This window comes from Myotis davidii, unplaced genomic scaffold, assembly GCF_000327345.1.
Source record: "Myotis davidii unplaced genomic scaffold, ASM32734v1 scaffold133, whole genome shotgun sequence".
In the NCBI taxonomy this organism is placed as follows: Eukaryota; Metazoa; Chordata; class Mammalia; order Chiroptera; family Vespertilionidae; genus Myotis; species Myotis davidii.
This window is the reverse complement of record NW_006284732.1, coordinates 1,848,003-1,866,147: the sequence shown is the minus strand read 5'-3', so window position 1 is coordinate 1,866,147 and position 18,145 is coordinate 1,848,003. Positions and strand designations below refer to the sequence as shown.

The 18,145-nt window shown below is 39.2% G+C and overlaps 1 protein-coding gene across 1 annotated transcript in view; it reads left to right on the top strand.

The window, feature by feature from the left end:
* The window catches only part of MBNL2 (muscleblind like splicing regulator 2), a 172,958-nt gene that overhangs the window by 116,098 nt on the left and 38,715 nt on the right, over positions 1–18,145 (top strand). The window contains exons 3-5 of the mRNA XM_015557598.1: positions 6,878–7,042; positions 15,001–15,201; positions 17,889–18,145. Coding sequence (XP_015413084.1) covers positions 6,878–7,042; positions 15,001–15,201; positions 17,889–18,145 — 623 coding nt within the window. The remainder of the gene's footprint in view (positions 1–6,877; positions 7,043–15,000; positions 15,202–17,888) is intronic.

Below are 18,145 nucleotides of genomic sequence, written 5' to 3'. Positions count from 1 at the left end.
GGTAGTTAATAAATCCTCCTTGGCTTAATCAACGTTGACTCAGCTTGCCACTTGTGCTCATATGCCTCATGCAGTCTTCTCACAATTGTCCAGCGTGTCCGGACTGTGGCCAATATGTCCCCTGCTGTCACGTTTCACCCTAAGTATCAATATATGGTGGCTTTCTTCTTTGCTAATTAGGAACATATAAGGGAAAACAGGAGTATAGCAAATTATGATTGGGGTTTGTTTGTTTGTGTGTTTGTTTGTTTGTTTTCAGAGCAACTTTTGCTTTCTCTTGAGCTCTCACAACCATCGGGATTTGAGGTGAGGGAATATAATCACCTCCATTTGACAGATGAAAAAATTGAGGCACAGGCTATTATAAATTAGTTGTAAATGTTCACATGACCATTTTGGAATGAAACCACAACCAGAATTCCAGCATCGTCCCACTATAATCCATTGCTGCTTTAAACTCTAGATTAGTCATGCCATGTTAATCAGTCATGGCAAGTTTCAGCATGAAAAATATCAAAGAAAAACAGATCTGAGGCTCTTCTGAAAAATAAATGCCAGTGTTGGCATTGATTATGAGAACAAGAATAAAAAAGGGGTAAAGTGCTTGGTTGACGGGCCAGAGAGAAGCACAATGATGGAGAAAATGAGCTAGTATAAGGAAGGCTGTTTTAAGTATCATGTACTTTTATCTACTATGCAGAGAAGGTGTTAGCAGTCATAATAATGAGGATGGTGATGATGATGATGATGATGATAATACTTATAGGGGGCTTATTATGTGCCCAGAACTGCTCAAATACTTTATATGTGTTAACTCTTAATCCTTTCCAAAAATCTGTGTGGTAGGAACTATTATTATCTCCATTTTACAAATATGGCAGCTGGAGTTCACAAGTACCCAGAGCAGAGCTGGGTTGGAGCCCAAGCCGTCCAATCCCAGAGATTGCGCCCTTTGCCATGAGTTTAAGCCGATCCTCTGGGAGAGGTTCCATGACGATGGGTTTCGGGAATGTAACTACAGGGCAAAAGCATCTGTCCTGATATCGGGGTTTCACTAAGTTGATTTCACACGTGTGGAATGCAGGAAGTCTGAGGGGGTTCTTCCACGGCCTTCCCGTGGCCAGCTCTGGGGTCTCCAGCAGGCTCCTGGATGCCCCATGTCCCTGCAGGCCACTTTCAGAGCAGACTGTCTGTCCTCAATTGTGGGAGTCAGCATTCTCCATTTCACAGCCTGTCTGCTCTTTTGAAACCACCAGTCACGTGCTGAAAATAATGAGTGGCCCAGTCCCAACTGAAAGAGGAGGAACTCAGTAGGTTGGGCTGTGACCCTGGCCCTCAACTGGAATTCTTATATCCCCCAGGGCCCTTCCTAGAGTCTGCTGACCAATGATGTAGCCCACACCAAGACACAGTTCAAATCATTCCCAACCAATGCATCTGGCAGAGGCCTATTAACTGTTTGAATAATAGGTCATATAAAAATCCATTGCTCTTCCCATGGAAAACAATTGGGATATAGTTGTCTATTAGCTATTCCTGAGGCAAAAACTCCTATTGTTAATCCCTTTAACAATCTCCTAATTAATGTTTTCTCTTTTCCTTCCATATTTTAATTGACTTTTTCAATTAGGAGCATATTAGGAAAAGATTCTAAAAATTGCTTATTTTAAAATAAGCAATTAGAAAATCTCATGTTCCAATTAGGCTTTCTCTTCCTCACACCGACCTGATTCTTGAAATCTTTTCTTAGCCAAAGCGGCATGTATTCTATCCCACGCCATGTAACGGCCGTGTAATTCTGATAGCTCCCATCTGGTGTTCTGCCAAGTACCTATTACAGTTATTCAGCATCTTTCTTCATCGTGGTGAGAATCAACATTGGTACTTGGTATTAGACTTTTCCATGCTTGCTTATTTTAATAAATGTAATTCAGCTGCAAACTCTTACCTGTTTCTAACTATCCTCCCTAATCTAAATATTCCTGGAGTAAAGATTATTTTGGGAGGTAGAATAAACTGCACACAAATCTTACATAAACTCAGAATTATGTTGTTTGGTTTTTTTTGAAAAAAAAAGTGTTCTCTAAATAATGTAAACTATAATAAAATTAGAAGTATAAAATATAATAATTAGGGTAAATTTTACATGAGGCATAAAATGTAACTCTGGTCTCGATAGTCTCCTGCTTAAAAATTCTCCATGGCAATGAAATTCATATCTTTTAACTTCACTTTCAAAGTTGTTATCTAGCTTCAGTAGACTACTTCCTGCTTCATCTTTTATCAATCTCCCCCTCTCCCCCCGCCACCAACCCACACCCCGCTGTATTCTATCCTTGAGGTACTTTCTGAAAGTCCCCAGTTGGTATATTCTCTCCCTCTTGTTCTCATTTTGTATTCTGCCTCTACACACACACACACACACACTTCTGCTACCACTCACTACTTTGTCAAATTCATTCTCATCCTTCAGGTCTGAATTTAAATGTCACTTCTTCAGAGCCCTTCCCTGACCCACTAGTCTCAATTCTGACCCTCTCCCACCATTCTCTCACTATCCTCCTCCAGAACTCGTGTGTCAATGTATAATCATACATTTATCTGTGTCATTATCTGGCTAGTATCCATCTTCACCACTAGACTGTAGGTTTCAGGAAGGGAGGCAGCATATCTTGTGTTTGCTCACCTTCGGTTAACCAGCCCTTAGCACGATACCTGGCACACAGTAGGACTTCAATCAATATTTCTTGAATGAACAAATGAAGAAGACCCTGGAAATATACCAAAACCAATGCTGAGTGTGATCCAAACCAGTTGTTATTTCCATACCTGGTGTGTCCCACCTGGAGTGAGCTAAGACCCTGAGAGAGCCCACGTGACTCAGGAGCTGCAGTCTCCATATTAGCACCTGGTGTGAGCCCATCTCCTGGCCCTTCACCCGGGCTCCTGTTTCCAGTCCCACACAACTTGTCACAAGGACTCTAGAATGGCACCCTCCCATCTCCATCACACAGAAGCTGTGCCAGGCCCCTTCTCAATGGCTGGACCCCACCACTCTTATCTCTCTGGAAACAGCATTTAACCAAAAACTGAAAGGGAGGAAGCGTTAAAATAAAACCGAAAAAACAATCCTAGCAACCACAAGAAGACATTTCCAAGACATTTTTATCTTCATGTCTTGGACTAAAATCGGGAGACACTATTTTTGACACTTCTGTTTTGTTTCACAGTGATATACAAAGATGCTTCACATTTCTGCACACTACCCTCTCCCATTCGGCTATGACAACTTGCTTTGATAATCAACAGTTTTTGTGTGATGATGTGTATCCTGACAAATCTTACGCCTTAACAAAAACCTCCTTACAAATTGTTTACTGTGTCAAATAGCTTGTTATATTTGACAGTAGCTTTTCCTTTAGGATTTTAGAATCCATAAGATCCCTTAGTAAAATGCTGCTGCCTGGAGTTTCCCAGAGGTTGAATTAGCATTCCCGGGGTACAACACACTTAAAACTAGATTGAGCTATGGTTCAGGGCTGTCTCTTTAAAAAAAATATATGGTTTTTAAATATGGTTCTACGGGGTATTTACAGAAATACCCCGTAGAACTGAAAGTAACGTTAAATATAATATACTTGAATAAGTATAATTAAGTAATTTTTATCATGTTTTGACATGAAACTTTATAAAAGAACAAAAAGCCAATCAAAATATAACTAAATCGGTTATCTTGCACTTACTGTAAACAAAATGTCATATACAAATATTTTTATTTCTTTGGAAATATTAACCACACTTACTTTGTGTCAACTATGTGCCAAGTATTTTTCTAAACCTTGTGCATCTATTAATTGATGCAATCCCACAATAGACCTTAAAGGGGAACACAGTCATTATTTTCATTGTTCAGATGAAAAGCAAATGGATGCACAAGAAATTCAAAGTAACACAACTAGAAAAGGCAGAGCCAAAGTTATGTGTCCAGGCATCTGCCTCCAGAGCTGTGAGTTTAACCACTCCTCCATCCTCTTATCAATGCATGGACCCAGGCAAATGATCTTTTTCCATTCCCAAGTCCTCATATATAATTTATTATATTTTAAATTGTTATATGCCTTCTATTATGTTATGAAGGATAATGCTAGATTTTTTATCCTCCATGGATTTTAACTATGGCTAATAAACAGCTTGGCATAATGATGTGAGTCAAGTAGAACTGGATTTAGAATCCAGCTCTACCATTACCAATTATCTCACCTTAGGAAAGTTCCTTAATCTTTCTGAGCCCACTTGCTGTTTTGTAAAATAGGGATCATTACAGCTGTTTTCAGGAGAAAATGAGATAATCACATATAAATTGTCTGGCTCATGGGTGATCGATAATATACCTTTCCCCAAGTGTGTAAGTAAGAACACTAGGAAATTACATTAATTCTTATGAAAAAGAAGGTTCCATCAATAAATTACTAATTTGATATTGTAAATTATGTTCTATTGGCTGAAAACAGTTTATTAAGTTCTTTAAGAGTCCCAGTTGTATCAAGAGACAACAGCATTTACAAGAAAACCATATTTTTTGAAGCCTAATCGAAATTTTCATGCTCAGTTACAAAGCACTACAGAAGACGAGTGATCAAATTGACAGTTAACTGAATGAGCAAAACTGAATAGCCAGACTATGGAGGTGTGGATGTCTCACAAATTGCATCCCATTCTATGGAACTCTGCTTTCCCATATCTTCCCATTAAGCGCTCCTGTACCTTTGTGTGGACCTTGTATACCTGAGCCTTTCTGGTGTCAGCTTCTTAGTGAAGCGATTGTGACTAAAGAGAGTTTGGATTGAGATGGTCAAAGAGAAGCCTGGGGCAGTTTAGCCTTGTACAAGAAATGTCACTCTGCTTAATTTTCCTCCACCCTTCCTGATGGGCAGTAGCTATGTCTTGTGTCCCATGGCCACCTCCAATCGTATGTATGTATATGAACACCTGACATAAAGGCAGACAATCCAAAGACTGGTCACACACCTATGCTGTAGGAGCAAGCACCATCATAATACCTTCTTGCAAATTGGTTTTTGCAAACTGAGAGACGAAAGCATTATCAAGGGAGTGCAGAAAGGGAGGTAAAATAAGAGATGTCTCAAGCAAGTTGGTAGGTAGAGGGACTCTGGGATGTCACTAAACAGTGAGAAAAGTGAAGTTAGGATAAAATTTTCTCCCAAAACTTGCAAAGTATATGGAAAGAGAGAGATTCCTAGACTTCTTTGATTTAAATTGTTTTTAAATATGGTTCCACTGTACCTGTATCTTTACAATAGACCTAACTCTTTACCATGGAAAGCGGAATGAAACATCCCAATATAAAATTGAGACTAAGGAGACACACTGACACTGCCCATTGTTATAGAATTTTATTTGCAGAAACAACCAATTCCTTCTGATGTGCCCAGTAGTTGCCTTGTGTCCTTCCCGTAGAGGGTGACAGACACAATCTCCAGTGCTGCTAACAGTGGGCCTCAGGGCAAGACTGGCTGATGAGCACAGGGAGAGAGCCTGTGCTGCCAAAAGTGCAGCTGACATCAGCGGGGAGCAGAGTGAGAACTCCAGATGTTTAGAATTAGGATGGCTATAAACAAATTTGTATCCCCAGATTCACCAAGCTTGCTTTTTAAAATTATTTTTGTATCTGATAAACAAACCCATATTCTCTTTTCTCAGTTGCAAATAGACTAATTCTGTAGGGAATGATAATACTCATACTGGTTAACACAGCTTGCTATTCTTTCCCCAGAAATTGCATAATTCACATCAACATGATTCTCTCAATTGGAAGTTTGGGGACTTCAGTATAAACACTACCATTTTCAAAGACTCTTCAAGACTGGTTTTATGCACATGTATCACCTTATTCATTTTTTTCGTTGTGCCAACTTTCATGTCCAAATGTTACTTTAGCCATAAACATTCTTCACTATGTCATATCATGACATTAAATTTGATACAACTGTCATGGGAGTGGGGCAGGGACATGGGGTAGCATCTTTTGTGCAGCAAACTAACCAGTTGCAAGAGATTATCTGAATTTGTGCCTGGAAATTTCACCAATGCATCTGTGACTAAGAAGAGTCCACTCCCATACTACCATTGCCTCTACTTCAATAATTTGAAGGAGGGGTGTCTTCAGCCAATCTGAAACACACATTTCAAGAGGTTCTTATTATTATTCCCACTTTGTCATCACTCCAGTATGCACAAACCGATGTCTAGCAGGTTCAAAGCCTCCTTTTAATACGTCACAATAAATAGGCCCTCCATACTGCCTAGGACAGTGATGGCGAACCTTTTGAGCTTGGCGTGTCAGCATTTTGAAAAACCCTAACTTAACTCTGGTGCCGTGTCACATATAGAAATTTTTTTATATTTGCAACCATAGTAAAACAAAGACTTACATTTTTGATATTTATTTTATATATTTAAATGCCATTTAACAAAGAAAAAATCAACCAAAAAAAATGAGTTCGCGTGTCACTTCTGACACACGTGTCATAGGTTTGCCATCACTGGCCTAGGAGAACCGTGTATCTTTACTCTCAGCAGTCACATTTCCTTAGAGTCTATTGTCAGAGATAGAATCCATCAAAAACAACAATTGATCTCAGGCAGCTTCTCTACTCAACAGGTTTGAGCAAGGTTGATAATCGCCTAATGCCTGAATCACCCCTTCTATGTTCCAACTGTGTTCTATGTTCCAACACATGCACAAACACACATACACACATGGGATCCTTTGTACATATGGAGTGATTGTGAAATGGTTGACAATAGAGTTGAAAGCTACCAATAACAGTCCTAAACCAAAATGTTCATTTTACAGGGCCGTTGTTCAAGAGAGAACTGCAAGTATCTTCACCCTCCAACACATTTAAAAACTCAACTAGAAATTAATGGGAGGAACAATTTGATCCAGCAAAAAACTGCAGCAGCAATGCTTGCCCAGCAGATGCAATTTATGTTTCCAGGAACCCCACTTCATCCAGTGGTGAGTACATCGCATCTAATGAAGGGCTTGATGATTAAAGTGTTGGTGTGGGCGATGCCACATTGACCTCAGATGGCCTCCCTCTATTTTGTCTCTGGCTACAATTAAAGCAAAAAGCTTTGACGCTAAAGGGATGCTGAAAATAGAGTTTTTAAAATTATTTACACGGGAACATGTGTGTGGAAACAGTAGGCAAAGACAATTTCAACTCAATATCTGGATACCACTCCAGCTCTTTCTCACCAGTAAACTCTGTGTTTGAACCATCTTAGAATACTAATAGTTCTACATTTTCATCTGGAGTCTGAATTGATGATCTCTGTGAAGAAGAGGTTTTGGTGCCTAAACTTTTTTTTTAGCAAGATAGTTGACAGATAATTTAGTTCAATGGCATCATTTTAAGACTGAGGAGTGAGAAACCAGAGGTGTTAAACTGACCAGTCTGCCTCACCTGGAACCTGACACCAGCCCAAAAGGATGATGTCTTAGTCATCTACACCTCCTGTCTCTCCGAGGCCTGCTGGGGGCGTGGCAGTCCAGGCGTGGCAGTCGAGGGAAGGACCACAAGGTTAAATGTATTGTGTTGTGTAATATTTTCTCCCTGATTTCACGGCATTTCAAAGTCCTTCCTTGGCGGTCTGGAAATTGTTCTAGAAATGAGGTCCTGGAGGAAAGGAGTGCATTTGGCTTCAGCAGATTTCATTTATATTTGTGAATTATTTGTCAAAAACAAGCTAATTGTTTTTTAAAAAAACAAAGCCAGTGAAGTGAGTGAAATTTGCCTTTTTTTAAAAAAGTTCGTACACAAAAGACTATTGTTTAAAAATCAGCCTTTATTATATGAAAATTCTTATTGAAAGCTGCTAAATTAAAAGGGATAGCTACCAGTGAGTTGAATTTTTGTACTGTGTGTCTGTGAGGTGAGATGGGAAGGATGGGTGTGGGGATGAGGGGAGGGATCTGGGGGACTAATCTGCTTATCTCAAGGTCAAGAACCTGCTTATCTCAAGGTCAAGAATGATGGAACAAAGTAGCCAGGAACAAGCTCTACCCAGAGGAAAAAACACAAAGACGAGTGCCAGGCCCAGGTGGCTCCAAGATAAACAGGATCTAGTCTTTTGGGGGATAGACAGATACAGGGAAAGGGCAAAGTAAGATTCAGGCACAGGGAACTGTGATTTTGGATAAGGCAGGAAAGGCTGCTTGGAGGAGGTCCCAAATAAGTGCGTCCTAAAGAAGGAGTAGAAGCCTTGATGTAAGGAAAACACAAGTAGGGTTCTAAACACCTTTAACACCAAAAATAGGCATTTAAGTGGACCTATTTAAAACCACACACATGTATAATTTATGGTTCTCTTTTATTGATACATGGATATAAGTTATTTTTTAAATTCTCTAAATGCTAAAATAGTTTAGTTATATGACATTAAATAATGTCTATGGGAATAAATTTAGAACAACCAAGGTCAGCATGGTAACACTGTAGTATATATCTCACTCATTTTAATCATTCACTTCTTATTTATTTATAATTAATAAGGATTGACCCTGGTACTCAATAATGGCAATGTCCATAAGAAAACTCCATTCCTGTTGCTATTAGCTGAACTTTTTTTGAAAGTTATGTATAATCTCAAATATTAGTTAGAAGTTAATAGCTATGATAATGAAAAAGGTATAGTACATTTAAATATTTTAATAGAGATTGTTAAATTGCAAGAAGTATTAGAATAAAGTGTGATAAACTTACTCATCAACCCTACAAGCAAATGACTTCAGAGTCTCAGGAATTAATCGGTGACCTAGCACAGTGTAGTAGGCCAAATAGTGACTCTCAAAAGTACCTGGAACCTGTAAATGTTACCTTAAATGGAAACAGGGTCTTCGCAGATGTGATTAAACTGGGTATCTTGAGCTGAGGTATTCCTCCAGGATGAAATGCAATCACCTCTCTCTCTGTCTATGTCACCCAAAGACCTAGCTTTTTCTCTGGATAATCAGCAACCCCGGAGGCAGCAGAAGACAGTAGCCGGGATCTGACTAATGGTCACAGTGTCTGGACCCCTGGCAGACTAAAGATAACATCTTAACCTAAGTTATATGTAAGTTCCTGAACTCTAAGGTGGAACCACCCCCTGGCTACTTTCCCATGAAACCAGGACAGAAGATCACAAGAACAGACCTCAGAGCTGTCCTCGAGACCTGCAGAAATGATTCATTATCCTTACCTCACCTCTGACCAATCAGCTCCCAGCAAGACCCTGAACCCCTAACCTATGAGGGCTTGTGATTTTGCCCTATATAATCTGTAATCTACATGCCATTGGAAAGTTCAGACTTTTTAGCATTAGCTTCCCATTCTCCTGGACGGCACCATACATAAGAAAGTAGCCAATATTTACCTACTAAATAAATAAATAAGTGCAATGACAACTATCCTTATAAGAGAGATACAAAGGGAGAGTTGGCACAGACAAAGAGGATAAAGGCAATGTGCCCACAGAGGTAAAAAATGGAGCGATGTGGTCACAAACCAAGGAATGCCAGCAGCCACCAGAAGATGGAAGAGACAAGGAATCCTTCCTAGAGACTCCAGAGTGAGTGTTGTCTTGCCAACAACTTGATTTTGACCCAGTGAAACTGATTTCATGATTCCAGGACTATGAAAGGATAAATTGTGTTGTTTTAAGCCACCAAGTTTATGGGAATTTGTTTGATCAGCCACAGGAAATATGCAGAAATTGTTTAAGGTAAAATAGAGAAACAAGTGCCACTCCATTTTTAGATTTCTCTGAAGTTAAACTTCTCTATATTTTTCTACTCCCTCTAGCTCCCATCCACCCTTAAATCTTCTACCAGTGATCTTCATGTTTCTAAACTGAGGGTCACTTTTGTCTTCATTATATTTGTTTAACCTCTTAGTAATATTCGGCTTGTATAATCAATCTCTTCTTTGTAGAGCACTCCCTCCTCTCTAATCACTCCTTCCTCCTCCTTATCTATCATATTCTCTATGTGTTGAAATTACTAATGGGGGTTCCCAGCACTGGACATCTCTCTCATCTACCCTCTCCTTTCTGGTCTCACCCATTCCCATGACTGTAAATCATCTACAGGCTAAGAACAATCCCAAATGTATGCCTCCAGTCCAAACTTGTCTGAGCCTCAGGCTCCTGTATCCAACTTCCTATTGGACTCACTTTTAAATTTCTCACAGGATCTCAACATGTTAAAGATCAAATTATTCATTCCACTACATTTCCATCTCAGTAAATGCAACTAGCAGTTTCAAACCGAAACCAAACAGACTCTCTCTTGCATACTTTTTCATGTCTATTTCATCAGTAAGTCCTAATATATCTGCCTTCAAGTCCCGGCACCCTTGTTGAGCTACCATAAACCTATTTATCAAAATACATTGTGGGCATTTCCTTTCTAATCTCTCAGTTTGCTTTATTTAAATGTACCCTGCATATAGCAACCATAGGAACTTTTTAAACATATAAATGAAATCATATCACTCCCTTGCTTAAAATATTTCAATGCTTTCCCATTTCACAAGGAGAAAGCCTAAACGTCTAACCTTATCTGTGATCTGGTCCTCACCCAGCTCACCACCTCACCCTGAATCCACTGAGACCAAACCACACCTTCAGTTCTGTGAACACACGAAGCTCTTGCTTGCCTCATGGTCTCTGCTCTTGCTGGAAGTATCCTATTACCCTTCACGTGTTAACTTCCTCTCATTCAGAAGGACTCTAAATCTATTCCCTGTGATTTACCACCCATCTCCATCACGATCGATGAAGCCTCCTCATTTCTACTTATCCATAGACATGAATTGTAATTTTGCTTGTTCTTGCCCATTAGAGTTTAAGTTTAATAAATGTACACACAGTATTTTGGCACTGTGTCTGTACCAATAAGTATTTATTAAGTGAATGAAAATACAATTCATTCCTTCCTATCATAATTCTTCTATCTCAAATTCACTATATTTAAAAATTCCCTGTTCTTTTGTTCCTTCTAGCAGTCTTTCGCTCCCCATTTCTGATAGAATATAACAGTAATTCTTCTTTTTGTTCCCACCCCATCACACACACAACCTTCATATGTTCACTCAAGATGAAGAAGCAGGTGGGTAGCCTTTAGTAGAACAGAGATTTAAGATTTAAGAACCTATACAATACAGTCCTTGGGGACAAGGTCTGACATTGAGAATTCTGCCCTTCAGTGATGCTGCTGGAGTAAAGGGAGGAGGTTTAAGGGACACCATGTTTTAAGCCTTTCTGTTTAAGTGCCAAATATGTACCCTTTGAAGTCAAAGCTTTCTAAATGCATGAACTCTCATGCTCTTGTTTTAAAGTCAGTTGATGAAATTTTAAAGCCATAAATATCCCGGGCCACTCAGTTATTACTCCTCAGTACCAGCCCTTCCTTGCCACTACAAAATATCAAAGACCATGTGGATGTGTGTGTGTGTTAAATCTTTGAACCTGGAACTACTGATATAATGTACTGTGTGAAGGAAGAGTGGAGAGTTCTGGGGAGAGAAATCCGGAAATGTGGAGTGAAGTACAGAGGGAAAAAATAGCAAGACCAGCATTGCAGAAACTATTTTCTTCCAGAAGATTTTCTGTGGCTCTTGTCCTCTGACCTCTCCAGCTGCAGCTAGTGCTGAGAGATGACAAGGACCAAATGGATCCCGTCTCAGACAGCCTGGCAACAGCCCTTCTGCAGAAACCACGAGCCAGTTCACCCAAGCTCTCGCTGGTACGCTTCCAGGAACAGAATCATTTGGAGGTGCTGCCCTTCTCCTTTCCCAGCTGCCAGCTAAGAACTGAATTGAGACACCATGATGTGTTGTCAGCCTGGACTCTGCCTCTGGAAGTTTAATTTGAATTTGGAATCTGAGAACCCATTTCCCAAGGCAGCAGCATCCCACACAGCTGTTCAGAGCAGCCCTACATCTCTCATCTGTAGGAGGCCCTGGATGACTGTGGGCCACAGTTCCCCGCCAACACTCACTCTCTTTATGCTCCAAAAACATAAGAGCAGCCAGTGTTTTTTCTTCTTTGATTTTAAGACATTACCAACAAAATCTAGTGAGTGCAGAAGAATGGAAATAGCCCCAGTCTTGGTGCCAAAAGTCCTGGCTATTTTGTCCTGCCTCTGCCTCAGCAGCAATGACCTTGGGTAATCCTTTTAGTCTCTACACTAAATTCCTTTTACCTGTGAGACTGTGCCATTTTCACTACCACACTTGCTTCTCACAGATATTGACAAGATTAAAGAACGTGTGTGAGAAGGGATTAGCCAAAGAACATATAGGAATAACCCAAAGACACAGACAACAGTGTGTCGAAGGCCAGAGGGAAATGGGGGTGAGGGTGGGACCAGGTGGGCAAAGAGTGGGGATGGGGACATATGTATTAGGGTAAGCAATAAAAATAAGTTTAAAAAAATAAAGAAACAAACAAACTATCAACATAACAGCACAGTAGCCACAAAGTAAAGCACATGTATACTAAGACAAACAATCCAATTAAAAAATGGGCAGGACCCCTGAATAGACATTTCTCCAAAGAGGACATACAAATGGCCAAGAGACATATGAAAAAATGCTCAAATGTTTTTACTTTTGAATAATACTTTTTATGAACTATGTTATAACTATTAGCAATAAACAAACTAAAACATCCACTTAAGATTGTTAAATTAGATGAACAAGTAACATATTTTGGAAAGCAAAATTTAACTAATTACAATAGATTTATTGATATCCAAAAAGGTTTTGGGAGATGAGTTTTGAGGTTCTGATGTCCTATTGACTGTCATGGTGTGCCCTGTGCTTGTGTCACCACACTGCCCCTGGCTTCACATGGAGAGAGGGTTGGGGATTTGCTTCTGTAGGAAGTCAGAAATGGAGGTGTGGGGGATGGCTCTTTTCTCTAAATGTTTACTTTGATAAATAGTCTCTGAGTTAAATGACACATTTAGTACAAGTTTTTTTTTTATACTTATTTTCCCTCTCATCTATGATAGTGGTCCCGAAACTGGGCCACACAACAGATCCTGTAGCAAACATTTTAAATGCAAATTTCAAAGCCCCTGCCTAGACCTGTTGAGCCAGAATTTGTGATATCTCTGTTTATGACTGTCCCGCCCCCCCCACCCCCAGGTACTTCTGATAGAGCTGGTTCTTTGTGTCACTGATCTGTTATGATTTATGACCTCTCAGGATTGACTTTTTAAAATCCTAACATTAGATAGCCCTTGTACCATTTTAATCACTTGGCTTTGTTTCAATAGTACTAAATTATAAAAGCTATAGTTCCTGAAAACCACAACTTTCTATAATTATGACTCAAATGGGTTGAAAATGGAAAACATACACATACGAAATTTTGTAGAAAGTCAAGGAAGAAAAAAATCCCAACTTCCAGCTATTTCCCATGTTGAGACCTCATGTTGCAACATTCTTCCAAAGTGAATTTTATGTCTAAACCATAAAGATCTAAGAACCACTCGTGGGAGTGCTGTAGCCCCAGCCCTCTAAGACCGTTAGAGTCACCTCTTCCAGCCCCAGCCACTCAGTAAAGACTTTCAGCCTCTCGAAGAACTCCCTGCCCAAACTATCTCTAATTTACTGTTTTCTAACATGATCCTTTGTAAGAGATATTTTTCAGTTATTGCTGTCAACAAAAAATTTGTTTAATAAACATAGATTGTTATTTTCCCCATATGTTCAACAGCTCATTCAGAGCCATAAATAGACAACAAGAATGTTACCCACAATGTATAAATAGAGACATACCATGACATGGCCAACAGCACAGTTCCGCATTAGAACACTGCATTAACATGTCATTGCAAATATCTGAAAATTGCTCCTGAAAATAAACAGATTAAAACTCATCCAATAACTAAAAAACAAACAAACCAACAAAAACCATTCAGGTCCAATTTAATGTGAAATTTAGTCTAAGAAAAATCTTTATCTAGCATCTTAAATTTTTAAAATTGTTTCTTTAAAAAGTGAAGTGAAGTGAAGTTTCTTGTTCTCTTAAATGTATATTATTTCCTTTCTGAAAAGCATATTTGTAGGTGGAGCTTTAAAAAATAATCATCCCATCAACCTATTTCTTCTTATCCCTGGACAAGGAGTACAGTGATAAGGAAGTTTAATAAGGTACTTTATGCCTTTATCACTGCTGCATTGATTATGTGACCTAGGAAACCAAACCAACTTTCAACAGTCAATTGAAAAATTGGCCACTTGAAAAGTTCAAGCTTTTCATTCACTCTTTTAAGAAAGAAAAGTTAGTTCAAGACATACTTAAGCTAGAGGAGGAAATAGCAGGTCTATATTAAAACTGTGGATGAATTTTAAAAATATTCATGCTAGTGAATATGGAAACATACTGGTAAGTATGAAAAAAATAAAATCCCAAGTAATGTCCACTTTTTGAGAATGTATAAACTTGGTCAGGCTATAATCAAGGTTTTTTTTCTTTATTCCTCTCCCTTTGAGAGACATGTAGGAGGAATCAAATACTATGAATCAGTATTCTATAGGTTTTACTACTATAGTGTTATGAAATTTAATACTTTGGAATGATGAGCAATTAGAGTGAATATATTTTGATGAGGACACTTTCATAGAAATAAAAGTTTAACCTGTAATAAAAGCAAAGGTTTAACTTGTTCCCTGTAATTAGGCTCCTATGATGTTCTCCAATGTTTTTGTATGGTTTTGAGAAGAGAGGGTCTATATGGATTTAATTTTTCTTAAGCAAAACCAAACAGGGAAGTTTAATGAACTTACATAGTTCAGAATAGATTTATGCAACTAACATAGAGTCTTATACAAGATGAATAAATTTTGCTCAAATGACACTTGCTGGTGATTTTTTATTCTAAAGATATCTTTATCCTGTGTTATCTTTCTTTAACAGCCCACTTTTCCTGTAGGTCCCACAATAGGGACAAATACGGCGATTAGCTTTGCTCCTTACTTAGCACCTGTAACCCCTGGAGTTGGGTTAGTCCCAACAGAAATTCTACCCACCACACCTGTTATTGTTCCCGGAAGTCCACCTGTCACTGTCCCGGGCTCAACTACAACTCAGAAACTTCTCAGGACTGACAAACTGGAGGTACTTCCATTTTATTTGTGGTTTGAAATGCATTTGTGGTAGAAGTGTACTTCTATGTAGGTAAACGCTTGTAAGATATTGCACACACATTCATCTAAAAGCCATGCATTCATGATTCTTTGGTTTGAATTTGAAGCCAAGTATAAAGGAAATTAGTCTGTGGGAAAAGAGTATGTTTAACACACAAAAAGTCAGCTGCAAAATATTAGCAACCAGTGGAACACTGAATCAATCACTATGGCAGCCATAGTGATGGCTCCTGAAGGCCTCCAGCTGGGCTAGGCTCTTACCTTTGCTGGATTCTGGATTGGTCTCCAGGGGGCAAGTCAGGAGTCCAGAAGCCAGAGCAGTGGGGGACACTCAGGAACAAGGGAGGGAATAAGTTGGGTTATTACTCTTGACCAGTTGGTATGATCATATTTCACTATTTTAGGAACTAGTATGGCTGTACTACAACATTCCGGAATATCAGCCCTTGGTGTGTTGTTGGTAAACAGGGGGAATTGCAAACTGGGCAAATTTGTTGATTGGGACCGTTTCTTCAACTTACACTTAAGTGTTCTATAAAAGCCAAGAAAACAAGTACATATATTTATAAAACATAATTCTTAAGTCCTGAGTCAAGCCAACCCATCTGTACTTTACTGGGTAATATTTCTCTTTAATCAGAGTTAGAGGATTCATCCATTTATCTTAACTACTATATCCTGTGATATTTAATAGAGCATTTTATATGGGTGTGTAAAGATTTTAATAGATTTTTCAAAGAGCTCCTTTAATTCCACTACCAATTAAAGTTGTTAGGTGATATATGTGTATGGTTAGGATGTACCCTGAGCTTTATGTTGAATCCTTCGAGAATGTTCTTTCAAACATACATTTGTTTAAGTATCCACCCAATAAATCTTGAGGGCGGTAAAATGTTGCTGCCTAACGTCAGTTTCAATCCAGACTATATGGATCTCCACATGAAAAGACTGCAAACTCTAATCACTACTGTTTTGATCTAGCCTGTCCCTGTGAATGCTGAACAGACCTTTCATGGGACTCGATAAGTGTTTTGGGCTCCACCTGCTGGACCCATGAAGCTTATGTTCAGTACGTGACTGTGTGGTTTTAGAAAACAGATTCGATCAGCTGAGTTGGGAACAAACTGTCATTCCCAACAGTACTGATGGGCAAAGATATACGTAAAAATGACTCACCATGACTTTAGCAGAGCAGCTTTCAGTTCCCACTTCAAACCAGGAATGAAGTTGGCTACACACAAAGACCCTTGGTAAATGCTTACTGGCTGACCCACACCTCTGATGCAGTCTCAGACTGGAATCATTCCATTTACAGAGGAAGGCTTACTCAGAATCTGTGGGAACATCTTAGTAATCCTTATTGTGCACATTTCGTGAACTAAGAATGGAATGTTGGCTAATATTCAAAGTAGGAAGAAACAGTTGACAATTTTGTGACTTATCTGTTTACTCCTCAAACTTGCTTGGTGACTGGGGAGTGACACTGTAGTTCCCCAGTACGTTTGACTGTCATATCAGTTGACCCTTCATATAACATCACTGATGATCAGGATGTGAACCACCACTTAAATATACCCACTTTGGGATTGGAGCCTAAAAAGAAAATAACTCAAATTTTTACTAGTAATTCTTCCCTGCTAATGATATTTATAAATCTAAGAATTATGTATACATGTTATTTATGTTATTTCATGTTCTAATATTCAGGGCAGAATTAAGGATACTCTTTAAATTCTAAAAAACAAATAAACAAAAACACCTTTTACAGTAAACTCTTGATTCACCAGAATTTTCAGAGCATGAAGCATTCTAGTTACTTGAGGTTTCAGGGTAACTAAGGATTAAGGAATAAAAAAGAAACAACACACAACATTTCAAACTCTATTCTACTTCCTTTCATTTCTTTCTCTCCCTTTATCTCTTTCCACATTTCTCTCTTTTTTCTCCTTTTAAAATATGTTTCTCATTTTTCTGTGCTGTCAGAAATAGTAATATGGTGACCTTAAATGAAAATTTTTGGTGGCTTAGATATCATAATTCTTCAGATTTATTATCATGCTATCTTTATAGAGCTGGGGGGACATAGGGGAAAACTGGGGTAGTCACCCCCCCATTTCCCATTCTCAGAGAGGAGGAATGAGTTTGTCATTTCCCCCTACTCTTTTTGGAGTTGTACAGCTATGGCCTGGTGGCTTAAACTATGGAGAAATTATCCCTTCATGCAAAAAACCGATAGCATTCCAGAGTTGTTCAGAGTAGAAGATTTGTGTATATATATATATATACTCTCCAAATTATTATATATATTTATATATTCCAGAGACAGTGGAGGCCTTGTTGATTTCTCTTTGTTATTTTTCCCAAACTGCAGATTTTGACTTATTTTCTCAATATCCACTCTCAACCTAGAAAAGAGGGCAAAGCAAAACTCAAAATCGTTTTTATTAGGGATTCTGCTTACTTGTGTTCTTGATAATCAAACTTGCATTGTAAATGGCACAAAAGCCACCCTTCAGAGAAACGAAAGGAATTAATTCAATTAAAACACACACACACACACACACACACACACACACACACACACACACACGCACTGGCTGCGTGCAGAGGCGGCCAGGCCCCGTGCTGCATTGTCTGCTCTGTCCCCCTGTGTCCTAGGTATGCAGGGAGTTCCAGCGAGGAAACTGTGCCCGGGGCGAGACCGACTGCCGCTTCGCACACCCCGCCGACAGCACAATGATCGACACAAACGACAACACCGTAACCGTTTGTATGGATTACATAAAGGGGCGTTGCATGAGGGAGAAATGCAAATATTTTCACCCTCCTGCACACTTGCAGGCCAAAATCAAAGCCGCGCAGCACCAAGCCAACCAAGCCGCGGTGGCCGCCCAGGCAGCTGCAGCCGCGGCCAC